Genomic DNA, 16,246 nt, shown 5'->3' with positions numbered 1-16,246 from the left:
ACAGCAGACTTGGCAAAGCTATGATTTTGGCTTAAATGATTCATGAGCAGCAAGGGAAAATTGTCCAAAATCACATTACAGCAAGTAATTTGTGAGAATTGGCTTGGCAAGGCTACACTTTCTGTCAGTAAAATGAAATTTGGTGTTTGAAATGGGACAACTCAGTGTAAAATGAGAAAAGGCAATGGAGTGGCAGGAAAGAGTAAGTTTAGTTAAACAAAAAAGAATTCAAGGGATACAGCAAATCTAAATGCATTCTTTCTGCATCTGTACAGTTAGAATTGCTGTTTTATGAGCCTTCATCTTCATTTTTTGTACTTGGCTGCAAACGGTGTGCTTTTTTGCAGCTAAGTTTTGGATGATGGCTTGTAGACCCCTGTAAACAGATTGAGAACAGGCACGTGGAACAGACCCTCCAGCCCTGGGCTGCTGCCACCTACAGGGCTTCCCCCAGATGGAAAACAGAAGCTGCTCTGAGCCAAGCTAGCGTTGGGAGGCTTTCTGACCTATCCACTGGGGGTAGGAGCGCTGGAACAATGTTTATAGCAAGCTGTCCTGTATGCAACAGAAACCACCTCAAGCCAAGGGGTGCACGAGCGCCCCCAGCCCCAGGCCTGTGGCAGGCAGTGCAGGGGAAGAGGTGAAACGGGGGGGGGCCTTTATCCCAAATTCTGGTGGTGGGGCTGACACACCCAAAGGGAGCTTCATTTTATGACTTAGAAGGCGGGACCCCTAATCTGCTCCAGGCTTCCCCCGTGCACCGCCAGCGCAGCTGCTTCTTGCTCATGTGTGCGCACCGGCGGAGCGGCGGGGAGCCCGCGTTCAGGCATCTAACAACTCTGAGGCTGTGACCCTTCCCCCAGATAATGGGGGCAAATGGAGGGGGGAGCCTTGTGACCCCCCCCCCCTCCGACTATCGCAGGCCGCTGCGGCAGGTGCCAATGGGCTGCACCGGGCGGTTGCTGGGGGGGGGGGGCTGAGTGCTGCGGCTCTGGCCGGTAGTTCGGCCACGGGCGCGGGGGAGGGGCGCAGAGCCGCGACTCAGGCTGCAGGACAAAGCCGCAGGCAGACGGCGGCGAGTGGGTAACAAGGTCGTGGAAGGATACGCGCGACGCAACTCATCATCTCCCTCCGCTCCGCACTAGTTCCTTCCCCAGATGTCACGCAGCATCTGCCCCGCCACGCCCCCTCGCCAACCGCCGCCGCACGCTCCAGAGAGGGCCAAGGGGCGGGGCCGGCGCCGAGAGGAGGGGCGTGGCCCAGAGGAGGAGGGGCGTGGCGTCGCGCGCCGGGCGGGGCGGGTCAGGGAGGAGCCGAGCGGGGCAGACGGGCTCAGACAGTCACGGAGCCCGGGGCTCGGCTCAGCCGCGAGAACGAGGGAGGGGACGGGGCAGCGGCGGCGGCCGGAGACGGTAACCGAGCGGCTGCGGCGGCCCCTTCCCCAGCAGCCGGGGTGGGATGGGGGCGGCCGGGCTGGGGAGCCGGGCGGCGGCTGCCGCCGCGGCCGCTTCCGTTCGAGCCCGCAGCGGAGCGAGGGGGGCTGAGCCTGCGTCTGTCCCTGGGGCTGCCCCGGGCGAGGCAGAGGGGCTGAGCGGCGTTCGGCGGCGGGGGGCGAAACCCAGCGCGCGTGCGGGGCCGGGGGGGCTGCGGGCCGCCTAGGGGCCTGGAAAAGCTGGACGCACCCGGGAAGGAGGAGGGGCGCGGGGCTGCCGCTGGCTGGGATCTTTGTGCCGGGCGCTGTGTGCTTACAGGCTGTCTGCTGCGTGGGGACCCGGGGGGGCTAGGGCGTACGTCTCCATGAAAAGCAGATGGGGGAGAGCTCCCAGCTGCTCACTTCGACAGTCCTAGTGTAAAAATGTAGCTCAACCAGCAGGACCTGGCGAAGTGACTTTTTAGCCCTGCCTCTGTGTCAGCCGAAATGTGAAGCCTCACGCTGGAGACCTAGAGCAAGGAACCCGAAAAAGAGGGAGGAAAAGACCGAACCCGACCAAGGGGAATAGTGTAGAATAACATACATGTGCTGTTAATAAACCAAGAGGGTGTTAGTGGGTGTGTTCAGATGTGACTGGAGAGGTTGTTGTGTGTCCTAATGCATACAAATCATGAACAAAGAAGTATGTAAAGGGAGCCGTGGACAGTGCTGTTGTGTGTTTAAAAAAAAATGCAGCCAGCAGTGGAAAAAGCAAATAAACGGATAATCAGATGAACAAATGTTGCTAGTGTAGGAGAATAACAGGGCATGTGTCTCCTCCGTGGGATCCATAGGAGACTTACTTCCATTTGCCTGGTGGTGTGGTTACTGTAAAAAGATCAAAGGATGTGAATGTACTGTACTAATTTTAGCTTATAGCCATTGCAGAAGTAGGAGAACCCTTGACTAGTATTTTTCCTCAGTAAGTTTGAGATTAACTTTAAAGACTTTTGAAATGAGTACAAATGAGGAATATGAATTCTTGGTTTTAGCACATCTCATAAAATTGTGATGTGATATTTTGCACCTAGAATTAAAATCGTTGTCTTGTTCCTTATTGCGTAGGTCCAGAGAAGAACTTTTTGACATCTTTCAAAACTGAAGAATCCAGGATTTTGAAGAAAGTACATTAGGGACAGGTTAACCTTTTCCCATCAGTTCTGCTACCTAAGAGACCATAATTTGAAGCACTTCCCTGGTATTTGCTCAGATGTGTAATTTCAAGGTTTAGTATTTTATATTGATCACGCTGTAACAAGTGGTACAGATCTACGCGTTTGCAATATAAATTTTGATTGTTGAGGAAAAAATCTTCTGCATAGAATCCTCAGAAGCTATATTTTACTGTGGACTGTTTTACCTCTATGTAAATCCAGAAAGGTTAACATTTGGAATTGAGACATCTAGTACGTACTGAAAAAAAAATCAGTTTCTCCAGATGTATTGTCTCCTCTGTACTTTGGGAACATACACAGCTGTATAACTACAGATGAAGTCATGGAGTTATTGCCTTTTGAGCCATATGAGAAGTATTATTGAGCCTTGGTACCAGGCATTGCTTTCTTGCATGAGCAATTGAACAAGCAACACTCTTACCATGATAAAGTGTCTGAGTGGAAAGACTCTCATTGTCTTATAAAGAAGCTGTTCAGTTTTACAAGAAGGTTAACTCAGTGTCATCCTGTGACTTGTTCCATGCAGATGTGTTTGTTTAAAGATGGCTTCTTATATCCAGACTTTAAGATGTTGAAGGTGTATTGCTGCTTATGACCAATCCCAGGGACGAAAGTCTACAAAATGGCTCAAACCAGTTTGCTGCAAGGGAAGCAGTTTTACTGTAGGGAATGGGTTTTCCACAAGCTTCAGCACTGCCTTCAGGAGAAAGCTAACTGCAGCAACACTGCTGCCAACAAATCATCTCTTGTGGGAAATTCTGGGAATAATGCTGGTGTTGTCTCTGGGAAAGGAACTGCCTGGGGTGTATTGTTGGTAGGAGGGCCTGGTAGTGGAAAGACAGCCCTCAGTACTGAATTATTGTGGCCAAGCTCACCTGCAAGCCTACAAAGAGGCTTGCATCGCCAAGCTTTAGCTTTCCATTTTTGCAGGGCCCAAGACTCTGATACACTATGTGTTGGAGCGTTTATTAGAGGTTTAGTTACCCAAATCTGCTGCAATGGATTGATACAGGGATATGAAGACAAACTAAGAGATCCTGCAGTTCAAAGTCTCTTGCAGCCTGGAGAATGTGAAAGAAATCCTGCTGAAGCATTTAAAAGGTAATAATAAAACCATGTTGTGTTTAAATGGTGCCTCTTACCCAAAGACCCTATAGCATTTATAGGCAGGAAAAAATTGCGTGTCTTTTTATAGCTTCATGGCTTGTTGATCTTCATGGATTGCTCCTATAGCTTACAAAACATTCATGAAAAAAATCTAACTTCCTATTCTCATAGCTCTCTCAGTTCTTTATTTCAAAATACAGCAATATAAACAAATACCTAAAACTGTAAAATATTTTTTGAAGGGATAGGGCCATAGAGAATAACAGCTAGAGCTCAGCAGAGTGCAGATTATCCCATATCTCCATACTGTGAAGTTCTTGTATTTCCTCTCAAGTATCTGGTACTTGCCACTGTCAGACAGGATAATGGACTAGATAGACCTTAGAAATTGCTATCCTGGCTCAAAGACCTGTCTGTATCCCACAAGATTAGGTAGGAAAATGTTGAGGTTTAAATTAATATATCCCACTTAAATATTCATGGATTGCACTAGTTATGCAAATTAAGGAGTCACCGCCTTTTCATAGTATAAGGTGGTACAGAATCAAAACGATTCTTTCTGGAGATTTAAAAGAAAAAGCTAGAAAAATCCATGTTGTATAAAAGAAATGTAAGATGTGGCCCTCTTTATTTTCGTAAAATTGTAGAAACTGAATAACTGAGGGAGATCAGTGATAGAAATGTAGCCGTGTTAGTCTGGGGTAGTTGAAGCAAAATGCAGGACAATGTAGCACTTTAAAGACTAACTCAGGTATGCAGTATTCTTTTCTGCCATCCGTGCCCCTTGTAATACAAAAATGTGTTCTATATACTGTGGAAAGCCTTTTATGTACACCAGCATTTTGATGGTCACAGTGTTTGTAAAGCAGCATACACAAAGATCTTAGTGTGTATTCTTGATCACAACACTAGGTGCTCTTTTGGTTTTTTTTTTGGTTTTTTGTATGGATTCACGAGAGGTTAATTTCATCTCACCAGTTAAAGTGAAGACAATAAAAGTAAAGATGGTGTGACTCAATACAGTATGTGAAGTGGAATACTAGCATTTTTACCAGTAGGTCATTGGTAGGAAACTTTTCCAAGTAATACTAGCTAAGTTATGACTCTTAAGTAGCAAGTGTAAACTTTTCAATGGTTTCTGAATCCTTAGTGGACTAATGTCCACATTACAAGAATCATCTTAAGAATTTTTTCCTTCCCTTAGCTAAACAGGCAGAGAGATTGTAGCACAGCACCTGAACATAGCCAAAGTGGAGTGAGGATAGCTTGCATTATAATGCCTGTTCTGTTTTTGCCCTGTGGATAAATAGGATTTACGTCTCCAATGCTTTCAAACCAACTTTTTTCACAAGTATTAAGTTGATCACTCGTATCCCAATCCCTCACTAAAGTTTAAAATAGACCCACATGAAGATAGATCAAGAAAGTTATAGGCATCTGCAGCTCCTAATCTCTCTTGCCTTTTTAACTTTTTTTCAGTGCCTTTTACAATCTAAAATTCTCATAGCCGCACATCTGCTTAGTACTCCAAATGCTAGTAGTATATTTTCATTTCCAGCAGCTGCAACAAGAGAAATCAAAGTGACTAATACCTAGCTTTGAAATTAGATACCAGCACTAGCTCATGATGGGCAGTAGTTAGTGGATTCCATGCAAAAGCAGGGCTCTACTCGTGCATACCCCATTGCAAGTTCATAGGCTAGAATGGTAAATATTTTGTATATAAATCTAAAGAGGCTTGTGGCCTAGAACATTTTTCTTCCCTAATTTCAGGTTCTTTCAAAGTTTAACTTAGACCCAACTTACTGTTTGACAGAACTGAAAAACAAAACTTCTTAGTAAATACTGTGTAATAGACATTTCACATTGTCACTTGCTATGTGCTGAAAAACTCCCTTTTAGCAATCATGACATGCTTTGATTTTTTGATGCATACTGAACAGTATAATTGTAGCCCAGAAAAATGAGGCTTTTCAAACTTTGTATTTTATTTTTTTCTGAGAAAAGATAAAATCAAACTAAATTCAGTTTTTAATATATCTACTTCCTTTGAAACCGTTCTTTAAAAGGTTGCACAGTTTAAAGAAAAATTAGATCAGTGGCAATTTTGACAAGGCGTCCTGATAAATGTCAGTCATTGGATGCAAAATAAAGGAATTGCTCTTGGTAGTGCTGCTTTTGGGCACTCTTCTTTTTGATAAGCACGTTTTCTGATAAGCACAGTCTGTGAATGAACACAGAAGCTGAAGTTCTTGCTTTGATTCTTAACTCTTCCATTCGGTATTTGTTTCCTTTAGATATTCTAGATTCAAAAGACACTGCAAGGATCAAAGCTTTAGGTTTAATTTAAGTGCAGAAAATATCAGAGGAGGCTATAATTTTACTTAAGAAAACCAAAACTCTGTGTTAGAAGTCTTAAGTTTAAATTGGACCTCTTGATGTAACTTAGTCCATGTCTACACAAGGAGCACTCTCCTGCTTTAGAATATTATACGGGTAAAGTGTTTCTGTTGATGCAGCTATACTGACTGATATGTGCTTTGTACTGGTATAGTAAAACCACATTTAGGAGAGAGACATGCTGGCACAGCTGTGTCAGTCAAGAATGACACCTCTTCCCACCCCTGACTGACACAAGTATTCCAACAGAAGCTTATAGTGTAGACTGGCCTCAGTATGGATTTGAGTCCAACTTTAAGCATCCAGTTTTGAAAAACAGAGGTGATACTAATAAAAACAATTACCCTTATTCTTCAAACACTTGATTACTGGTACATTATTCATTTCTTGAGAGAGATATTGGTCTTTTACATGATTTTGTACACTAACTTTTAATGTTAGATTGATCCTGATTTTTAAACTTTGAAACTATATAAACTTTCAAAATTATATAGTCTGTTCTTTGTCTTCAAAGTTTATATATACAATGATTGAAAATAGTTCCTGTTGACAAAGGGAATGAAGACTGAACATGGTTCTATATCAGTATTCCTTGCTGTTTGACTGCAGTCCTTTTACTTGTATTCTCCTAGTCCTCTTCTTTTTGTGTTTGCTATGCTCATCCTGGGTCTGTACTTTTTGCCCCGAATATCTCAGATCACGTTTCTGTACATGGTTCTTTACTAGGAAGCTTGCTGCAACACTAACAGTTAGCAAATGCAGTTGCCACTTTCTGCTGCTGAGAGCTTAAGATGTAGACCCAGTATAATGGAGGGAAGAAAGCAGAAAAGAAGCAAGAGTCTGCCTCTCCTTTTTATCCTATTTCCTTATCCCTCACAGAACACCTTCAATCTCAGCAGAGTAACATGCCTATGCTCTTTCTGCACACACACCTTTTCCACTGGTGCCAGCAGGAGCATTATGACAGTGACAAGATTCTGCTCTGCTGATACCACTAAGTGTTTTGTACAAAGGAGCAACTCAGGTACAGATGTAATCTTCTGTGGGATTCCCTGGCTCCTGAAACAAGGTAAAACCCTTATTCTTTGTGGATTTAAAGGTGCAGAGCAAAGTTTAAATTGAAAGAAAATAAGAGTAAAGGTTGAAGTAAAAGGGACCAGATACTAATAAAATGAAAGGGAACTGGAATGGGGGACACTAAAGAGTGCATAATATTACAAGGAATATAAAAAGGCTGAGGACAAAAATTGAAGCCCGTGGGAGACTAGAAGATTCATGTTACTTTAATTAAATAATTCCCCTCCTAGCTCATGTCAAAATTCAAATAAGGTTAGACTCTTACTACTTGCTACATAATGGCTGTTTGGGTGGGTCAGTGGCTGAGAAGTGGAAAGATTCAGTTATCTCAATGCTCATGTGTCCACCTTAGCTGACCTAAATTATCTTATTTGCTTTACCATGATAGCTAGTGTTAGAAGAATAGTTGTTTCCCTACCCATTAAGTAGGGAAGCTTTTACTTCTACTGACTCCTGTACCTGTAATATGAGTATAGGATTAATCTCCACTACTATCAGTATATTTTTCCAGGCACTAATGTGCAGGTGTTTATAATGCACTATCACTATGCTCTGTAGTAGATAATACTTCAAACTTATCTCTAAATGTAATAGTTTATTTATTGGACATTCTAGTGCACTATGTAGCTGTAACACAAGTTAAAATTGTGTTTAATGAGCACATATCTCATTTTTCTTAAAGCATTACAATAGCAAAAATTAAAACATAATATAAACTTGGAGTTTCTGTTCAGTTTTTGCGTGGTGGTTTGAAACTAAATTTATTTGAAAGGGCTACAAAAGAAAATAAGGGACCAGAAGAATTACCAAATAAGGTGATATTTGAACTTTCTGTACCAATTAAAGTATTGTGGGATCTGTCCATGGCCACATTGTTGCTCCTCGTATGCTGATTTCTAAAATAGCAGTAATACAGAAAGTGTATGAAAATAATATTTAAGGTAGAGGTATCTGCAAGGGATGTAATTGAATATCTGTTAAGCATAACTCGACTAGTCAACTAGTGATGTGACTAGCTGCTCTCCCCGGCCCCTTGCTGCCTCTATCAGCAACTGTCTCCACTCATGCTGGTTCCGCTGAGATTTTGCTTGGGGGCCAGTGGAGGACTGGCTTCGCGCTCCCTGCAGCTCCTCAGCCTTTGAAATGCACCACAGACCCAGTGGGGCTCTTGTACATTTCAAAATCTGAGGCACTGCAGGGAGCGAGAGGCCTGAGGGAGGAGTTCTCTCCCTCCCCCTCCTGGTCCCATGCTTCCTGTGGAGCTACCTTTTGAAATGTACCAGAGCACCACTGGGTCTGTGGTACATTTCAAAGGCTGAGGAGCTGCAGGGAGCGCGAAGCCAGTCCTCCACTGGCCCCCATGCTCCTTGTGGGGTTTCCACAGTTCAAAGGCGGAGGTGTCCTTGTCAACTCATCGATAAGCAATTGAAAGGACAATTAAATAGAAGCAATTGAAAGGGCTCGCAGTTCCTGGCCCCAAGCTAGCCCGTTTCCTGGGAGTTCCTTGGGAGGCATGAGCCATTTTAACCAGTCCTGTTATGTGAATTCTAAACCTCCACCTCAGACAACTCTGGGAGGAGACTAGCCCCAGCAGTCTCCCTTCTGTTCCAAGATAGGGTAGCTCTCGGCCACACACCTTCCAAATGAAGCCCTGTTCCTTCTGGGTTGGCCTGCTACCACTTATGATATTTGTGAAGTGGCCCCCTTCAAAAATTATTGCCCATCCGTGGTCTAGATACTGCTTGGTTCAGTCACGAGTGCGAGGATTGATGACCTCTTGAGGTTCCTTTCAGTTCTGATTCTAGAGCCCCATAAGGTTTTCACTTCCATTTCCAATAGATATCTAAAGGATATCTAATCTGGTTCTATCAAACTTGTATTCTAATGTAGAACTTGTTGTGTCAGTGGTGTTAAAGCAATGGAACTTCAGGTATGTAGTATGCATGGTTACATATGTTCTGTTTTTATATGAGCACTCATGAAAAAATTTTATTGGGTGCAAGTTTGAAATAAGGTGTATATTGCTTTTAAGGCCTTTTTTAAGTTTCAAAATAAAACTTATATAGTATTGGTGTATGTTGCTTTGGCAGCAGTAAATCATGCATATAGAAGTTGCCATATAAAAACTTAGTCATCCAGTACGTAAGTAACTTCCTCTACAATTAATAGCTGAGTTCTCTGGAATTACTTGTGGGTTTGAAAAAAGATGTAGAAAGGACTAGGGCATTTGTACATTATAGTAAAAAATTTTAATACAAATTTTAAATCTGTGTATTGAGTTTTTTGCTGACAAGTTACAGATCGTATCTCCCTTAACCAGGACTCTCTGGTCTGGCAGCTGGACCACAGATGTTCCTGGACCACAGAGCCCAGGTATAGGGAGTTCTGCTGCTGCTGCCCCATAGCCTGAAGAGGCCAGCAACTCAGCTGGGAGCCCCATGTCAGGAGGGAGAAGTGGATGCGCATCAGGGAGTTCCGACACCTGCAGCTGCACAGTAGCAAAGGGCTGGCAGCTCTGGCCCTGGCTGCGGAGTTCGGGGATAGGCAGCAGTGGGTGGGCCTAGAGCCCTAGCTTAGGAGCAGGAGAGCAGGATGGACCATGTTGGAAAGGACCTCCCCTTATCTGGACAATCCCCTTGTTCTGGGACTGGTCAGGTCCTGATGATGCCAGATGAGGGAGGTCAACTTGTACTGTTTGGTTTTTTTCCTCCTCTTAACGTTAGAGTCAATATAGCTAGCAGGAAGTGAGCTGGATTTTTTTTTTTTCTGGCTGTTGTGTTGTCAACCAAGTTCCAATTTCCGGATGGCTTTTACCTTCTTTTAAGTGGTAAGAACACTCTGTGCTTTAAGATCCCATGTAGAGCTTTGCAGAGCTTGCAGTAAGAAAAAGAAATGACTTAATAAGTAAAAGTGGTGTGGGAGACCACTGAGAGCATAAATCTACATCAGCATTACAGTCCCATTTTTACTGTTGCTTGTATGAGCATAGTCAAAAGCACGAGGAAAAAGCTTGCATTTTGTTGGCTCAAGTGTAGTATGACTAATCAAATAAGAACTATGAATAAGCTCTTCTTATAACAATTTGAATGTTCAGAAATTACACAGACTTGATCTAATAGTTAATGTTTCATTGTTTGGAGTGTCTTACATTTATTTGAAGCAATTTGCCAGCATGGTGGAAATATATGAACTAGATTGTGCTTTAGATTGATACTGCTTACCGTTGAATTTTTAAAATACCAGTTGTGATAGATCTTTATCATTAAGGCATCAGTGAAGTGCTTTTTGAATGATTGCTGCCATCAGTTCCTGCTGCTTGAACTTGCACATTAGCCTTTGACCAATGGGCATCTGAAACTATGAAGTTCCACTTGGCCAGCTGCTGAGACACGAGTTTTGTCTCCAGATGATCCTGGCTGCTTTGAAAGAGAGTGAGAAGAGTCTTTGCTATTTTATTCCTCCCTGGTGTTTTTGGTTCCGCCACCCTAATGCATAACTAAAGTGCTGTCTGTTTCATGCTGAATAGTATCTCTTCTGCTATCTTTGACAGTGTTATTAATGCCCTTATGTTTAAAATGATGTGGAAAAAGATCTTAACTTTGAGAGTAAAGGTTGAGGGTGCAGTACATGGGTGTTCAAGCTTTTCCGTTTTAATAGACCTAAATTTAGTGGAAGATGATACTGCCACCAAGGCTGTGTATTAGTCAGATGCTGATATGGAAGACTGAGGGTGGGGATGGTAACCAACTAGATTGATAGGCAGCGCTCCATGGACAACTACAGTAGTTAAACCTAGATTTAGGGGAAGTAGTAGGATATTGATTTTTCTGTTTTCTGTACTGTGCTCTCATTGTTTGTATTTTCCTCTCGACAAGTCAGGTAACCTGACTTCATGCCCTGTCGTCTCTCATTTGAGTCTCCTAGCAGTTTTTGTGATGGTCTGCTATAACTTTCCCCGTCCTTTCATCTATTCTACTGGCTGTGTGAAGACACTACTACAAGTTGGACCTCGCTGGTCTGGCACCCTGGGGACATGATTGGTCCTAAAAGAGGGGATTTGCTGGACCAGGGAAAGTCTCTTGCATTGTGGCCTTGATGCCACTGAGCTAAGACTCCAGTCTGACGCTGCTGCCTCACCCTCCCTCCCACGCCCCCTCCTCCTGAGGTTGGAGTAGGGATGTTATATTTAGATTAACTAACTGAAGAGGTGATGAGATTTCCATTGACTTTTTGATTAGTCGATAAGGGCCGAAACCCTTTTCGGAGTGTGGGGCCGGGAGGGACTCCTGCTGGTCCAGTGCTCTCTGCAGCACCTCAGCCTTTCAATTGTATAATCTTGTACATTTCAAAAGGAAGCCCCTGGGAGCACAGGACCAGTGGGGGACTTCCCCCCGACTCCTCTCGGCCCCTCCCCCCCACTCCCTGCAGTACTTGAGCCTTTGAAATGTTTTTGGTGTTGGGTTTGTTTGTGGGGTTTTTGGGGGAGAGGAGAGGGAGAGGGGAATCCTCTTTCCTTATGCTCCAGGCAGTGTTGGTTGTGATCAGAGCTTTCCCAGGCAGCACCAAAGTAAAATGGCTGTGGTTCTGTCACTCTTGACGTGTCCTTTGGGTTCTAAGGATCGTCAGTGAAACTGATGTGACTAATTTCACTGTGCTGCTGTTTAGGAAAGCTCTGAACGTGCCATAGGTGAATATAAAAGGCCACTTTTTAAACAGAGGGTAATAGTCCACATGCGCATGCATGTTCTATATCTAAATATTCAAATCTTCTATAAAAGCCAAAGTGTGTTAATCTTTGTCTAATTTGCATATAACAATAGTTAAAACAGATTTTCTCTTTTCTTCAACTTCAGTATCAGTCAACCATAAAAACCAATATTTTGCTTGGAATAGTTGGTTCCTGTCTATGAAATGCCATGCAAAGAACATCCACCTTCAGTGTTAGGCTGATACTATAAACTTGAAATTTTTAAAATAAGCTCTCTACAACAAGACTTTCAAAATAATACATGTTTGTATTGTGTCCCTCTGTTCCATTTGCTTTTAATGTAGTTGCAGATTTTTGGACTGAAGCTTAAATGTAGCAAATATTATTTCCTACATATTAAATAGTTTTTGAAGGCGCTGTCTACTGTTACAACACCGAACCTTTTTTCAGTTTACTGTAAACAATTATTACCCACTAGATCAAAAGCTCCAAACTTACCAAGACAGGCTCTGTGATAAATGGGAACAAAACAAAATAAAATAAACCCATAATACTAAACTTTAATTTCATCATTTGTGGGTTACTGTACTTTGAAGCTAAACATTGTTATAAGTCACAGTCTGTCTCAAATTTGTTGAACTACTGCAGATAGCAATAAGTTAAGTAGACTGCAATGAATACCGCTCTTCTCTGTGCTTAACCAACTGGATTAAATTAGAAATTAACATGATCTAGTAACTCACTTCCTGGGTTTTGCGTTAAAGAACATAGCATTTGACTTGTAGTTTTAATTATGCAGTAACATTATTCTAAACAGTATTGAAAGCCAAAAATAACACCAGGGTCAGAACATAGGACATATCTAAACCACATCCCTCTTTCTAAAGGAGGATGTAAATTGGCAGATAGAAATTGCAAATGAAGCTGGGATTTGAATTTCCCATGCTTCATTTGCATAATGGTGTTCTTTCGAAAACAGACATTTTGAAAGTGAAACCGCTGTCTAGACGCGGTTCTTTTGGGGGGGGGGGAAACCTTTTTTCGAAAGATCCTGTACTTCTCATAGGAGTATGCACCATTGCCCCCACTTAACTGTAAGGAAATCTCAGCCTACTTTTGTGATAGGAGTGCCGGGTCTTTCGAAAAAGGGTTTTTTCCCCGAAAGAACCACGTCTGGACAGTGGTTTCACTTTTGAAATACCCGTTTTCGAAGGAACGCACGGCCGCCATTATGCACTTTCAATCTGTCCGATTTACATCCCTTTTTCGAAAGAGGTATATAGCCTAGACATAGTCATAGGCTGACGATAATTTTGACAGAGATGAAGAGAAGTTTTTTTTTCTCTGCTAGGAACCAGCACATGAGTTTAAAGGGAAATTGACCGCTCAAATGGTAGTTCTGACTCAACTTTAATTTTCTGTTGTAAAATTGTATTTTTCGTAAGAAATGTAAGTATGCACCTTTGCCCCCACTTAACTGTAAGGAAATCTCAGCCTACTTTGTGATAAGTATCATAGTTGATTTTTGCAAGGGTGCAAACTAAAACACAATTGGATTATCTAAGGTTTTCAAGACTGATAAATAAATCAGTGTTTTGTGTAAAGAATACTGTACTTTCATGTTCTCTCTCTCTCTCTCTCTCTCTCTCTCTCTCTCTCTCTCTCTCTCTCTCTCTCTCGCTTGATGCTCTAGAATATTACAGAGTTAAATATTAAGTACTTGGTGACATTTCTCTAGAAGCTTTTATTATAAAACCTCTGTAATATGTGGGTCATGTAAATAATAGTGTTTATAAAGGGTAAGTTGGAGTCTTCCTTTCCAATATATGGATTCATTGTGTACACATTGAAAACATAATACATACCATTTTAGGCTTTAACCTATTCCGTTTGAAATGCTCTAAGATCGTTTCCCTTAGGGAATTTTAATTAGACAAGTTATAGACCTTTCTCATCTTGTACTTAAACACTATTGTTTTTTCTTCTATCCATCCAGTGCACTCTTAAACCTTCCAGCTTTTCCTGTGAAGTATTTCACAAGTTAAACAGCCCCTGCAGACTAGAGTAGAACAGACTATTACATATTTTAGTGGTTGAAATATCTTTCATGTAATCAGTTTTTTCACACTAACTGTAAATATAAAAAAGCCAAGCCTACTATTCTTATAATAAATTTCTCTCCACTATGTTTAAGATGGCCCTACTTAACTGGATCTCCACGAGTACTACCTCCCACCACACACACTCCATGCTGTTTGCTTTATCTGAGGAAGCAGTGCAGGAGGGAAGGCAAGGGAGATGCAGCAGCATGGGAGGCTGAGGGATAGATGTCTATGCGGAAGCCGGTGGCACACATGGGGAGCTGGCTTGAAATCCAGGCTCCATGTGTACCAAGTCCTGCCAGCCCCCTCTCCTCTGCAGCCTCTGTATCAGAGGCAGCAGTGTGGGGGAGGGGGAGCAAACAGCTCTACAGGAGCTGGTGCTAGTGGGGAGCCAGCATTTAAGCTACCAGCTCCTGTTCTCCCACTCCCACTGCCTCTGAATCAGAGGTAGTGGGGTGCAGGGCTGTATGTAACTGAAAGTGTTAATTGATGATCCCAGGCTCACTGGTTAACTGTACTCGGCTACGTGTTCATGTGGCTTAAAGGAAGTGGGTTTTTAAGAGGATGGGATCCTGTTACAGTGAGCTAAGAAAACTCATAGTGGTGTGGGTGACATGGAAGAAGGCATGAAGAGGTTATCCTTTATTTGTCTTAAGATTCTGTACTTGCTTTCAGGGTGTGGCAGGTAGGATGTGGCAGACAAGATGGCAAGCCCTGTTTGGTTAGACACATCCTTGGTGACATAGCTGCCCCAAATGGTCACTCTGTAGTATATCTGTCCCCTGTGCTTGCTGCCCCCAGTGGTAACTGTGCGTATAGTGTCCCTCCGCTCAGACCCTCCCTTTTCATGTTGTGGAAAACAGTTCAATTCCAGGCATGTCATGTTTTCCTAGCATAAACAAACCATGGTCTTGATTTAAATTAGTATAAGAGGAAGTTGCATACTACATTTGGTGGTCCTAGCTCTTACTGTTTAAGAGGGGTTCTTGAACAAACAGACTCAATGCACATTTCTAAAATGTATATAGATTACAGAAGAATGGGAAGGGTAAGTATCTAAAATATAAATTCAGAATACATCTGTCAAGAGTCAAAATGAGTGCATTCTTCTTTAATAGTTCAGTGTCCCAGCTCCTTAGTCTCCCTTCTCACCATTTTCTGTGGTTAATATTTGCTTTGAAAGTCAATATTTATGATCTAAATAGAAGTCAGTCTCTCTGGGCAATACATAAAACAAGACTACTCAGATTTGTTGTTCTTTTGTGGTGGTCCATGGTTTGGTAAAGTGACTACCAATGTAGAAAACATCAAATTTTGGGAACTTGGTTTCAGATTATAGTTGTGGCCTGGACAATGTCCTTCTTTTGGTGTAGCCAAAGCAATAAGAAGACCAAATTGTTTAATTTTGCAATACATTTTGTTATTGAATTGTTATAAAACTAGCTCAGTAGTTTTATCAGTTCTGTTGCATGTAAAAATGAGATCACTGGTCAAGAACCTCTTTATAAATCTCATTCCTTTTTATAATGCCTTTTGTCAATTTCAAATTTTTGCAAAAGAAGTTGTTTTAGTTTCACGTATTGGGAAACTGTGGTGAACAGTGACTAACTAGATTACGGGTTAATTTTAAACATTATCTTTTTTTTAAATAAACTGATAAGGCATTTTTGTTCCAGGGACTTAATCTATTGTGTATTTTGACTACTTTTAAACCTTTAAAATAAAGAGGTTTTTGGAATTGTAGCTAATCCTAATTACCCTGCACTCATATGAGAGATTCAAGGGGACATTTAAAAGCTAGTTGGAAACAACCATGAAAGAAAAGGTAATGATCATTTAGTGTACATTATTTTAGTCATCTAAGGTAATTCTTAATTTGTGACACACAGTCAGTGTCTCTGGAAGAATGAGGAAAGAAGAGGAACTGGACATCAAAGTGACAGGTTATGTTCAGTGGTTACATTACACATCCAAAACAATGCAAACATGTCCTGCTTTGTAAATATAAGAAGATAAGCAACCTACTCCAGTCCTTTAAAGGGTAAAGAATTCTCAGCTACAGTTTGATTACTACAGTCATGTTTAGTTGTCGTCTTTGCCTTTTCCTATAGAAACTTGTCATTTGCAAAATACTCCCTGTAATGCTGCCACTAAAAGTGTATCTTCCTCTAACTTCTACTTCTTGTGAGCATGATTAAATTTAATG

General features: G+C 42.1%; 1 protein-coding gene and 1 long non-coding RNA gene across 5 annotated transcripts in view; both read left to right on the top strand.

The window, feature by feature from the left end:
* Positions 1-1,287: 1,287 nt before the first annotated feature.
* ANKRD50 (ankyrin repeat domain containing 50) overlaps positions 1,288-16,246 on the top strand; it is a 53,926-nt gene continuing 38,967 nt past the window's right edge. For 2 of the 4 annotated variants that reach the window (XM_075929863.1, XM_075929862.1), the window contains exons 1-2: positions 1,288-1,412; positions 2,537-3,747. In XM_075929863.1, the coding sequence (XP_075785978.1) occupies positions 3,269-3,747 (479 nt within the window). In that variant the 5' untranslated portion in view covers positions 1,288-1,412; positions 2,537-3,268. Of the gene's footprint in view, positions 1,413-2,536; positions 3,748-7,032; positions 7,223-16,246 lie in introns of those variants that run through there. The other 2 variants (XM_075929864.1, XM_075929865.1) reach the window with 2 other exon arrangements.
* Positions 7,229-15,689, top strand: LOC142829576 (uncharacterized). Its single transcript, XR_012904108.1, has 2 exons — positions 7,229-8,284; positions 8,575-15,689. It is a non-coding gene; the product is annotated as an uncharacterized LOC142829576 (long non-coding RNA).

Source organism: Pelodiscus sinensis, chromosome 5 (assembly GCF_049634645.1).
Source record: "Pelodiscus sinensis isolate JC-2024 chromosome 5, ASM4963464v1, whole genome shotgun sequence".
Taxonomy (NCBI): domain Eukaryota; kingdom Metazoa; phylum Chordata; order Testudines; family Trionychidae; genus Pelodiscus; species Pelodiscus sinensis.
The sequence above is the reverse complement of the archived record's forward strand: the minus strand, read 5'-3'. Positions and strand labels throughout refer to the sequence as shown.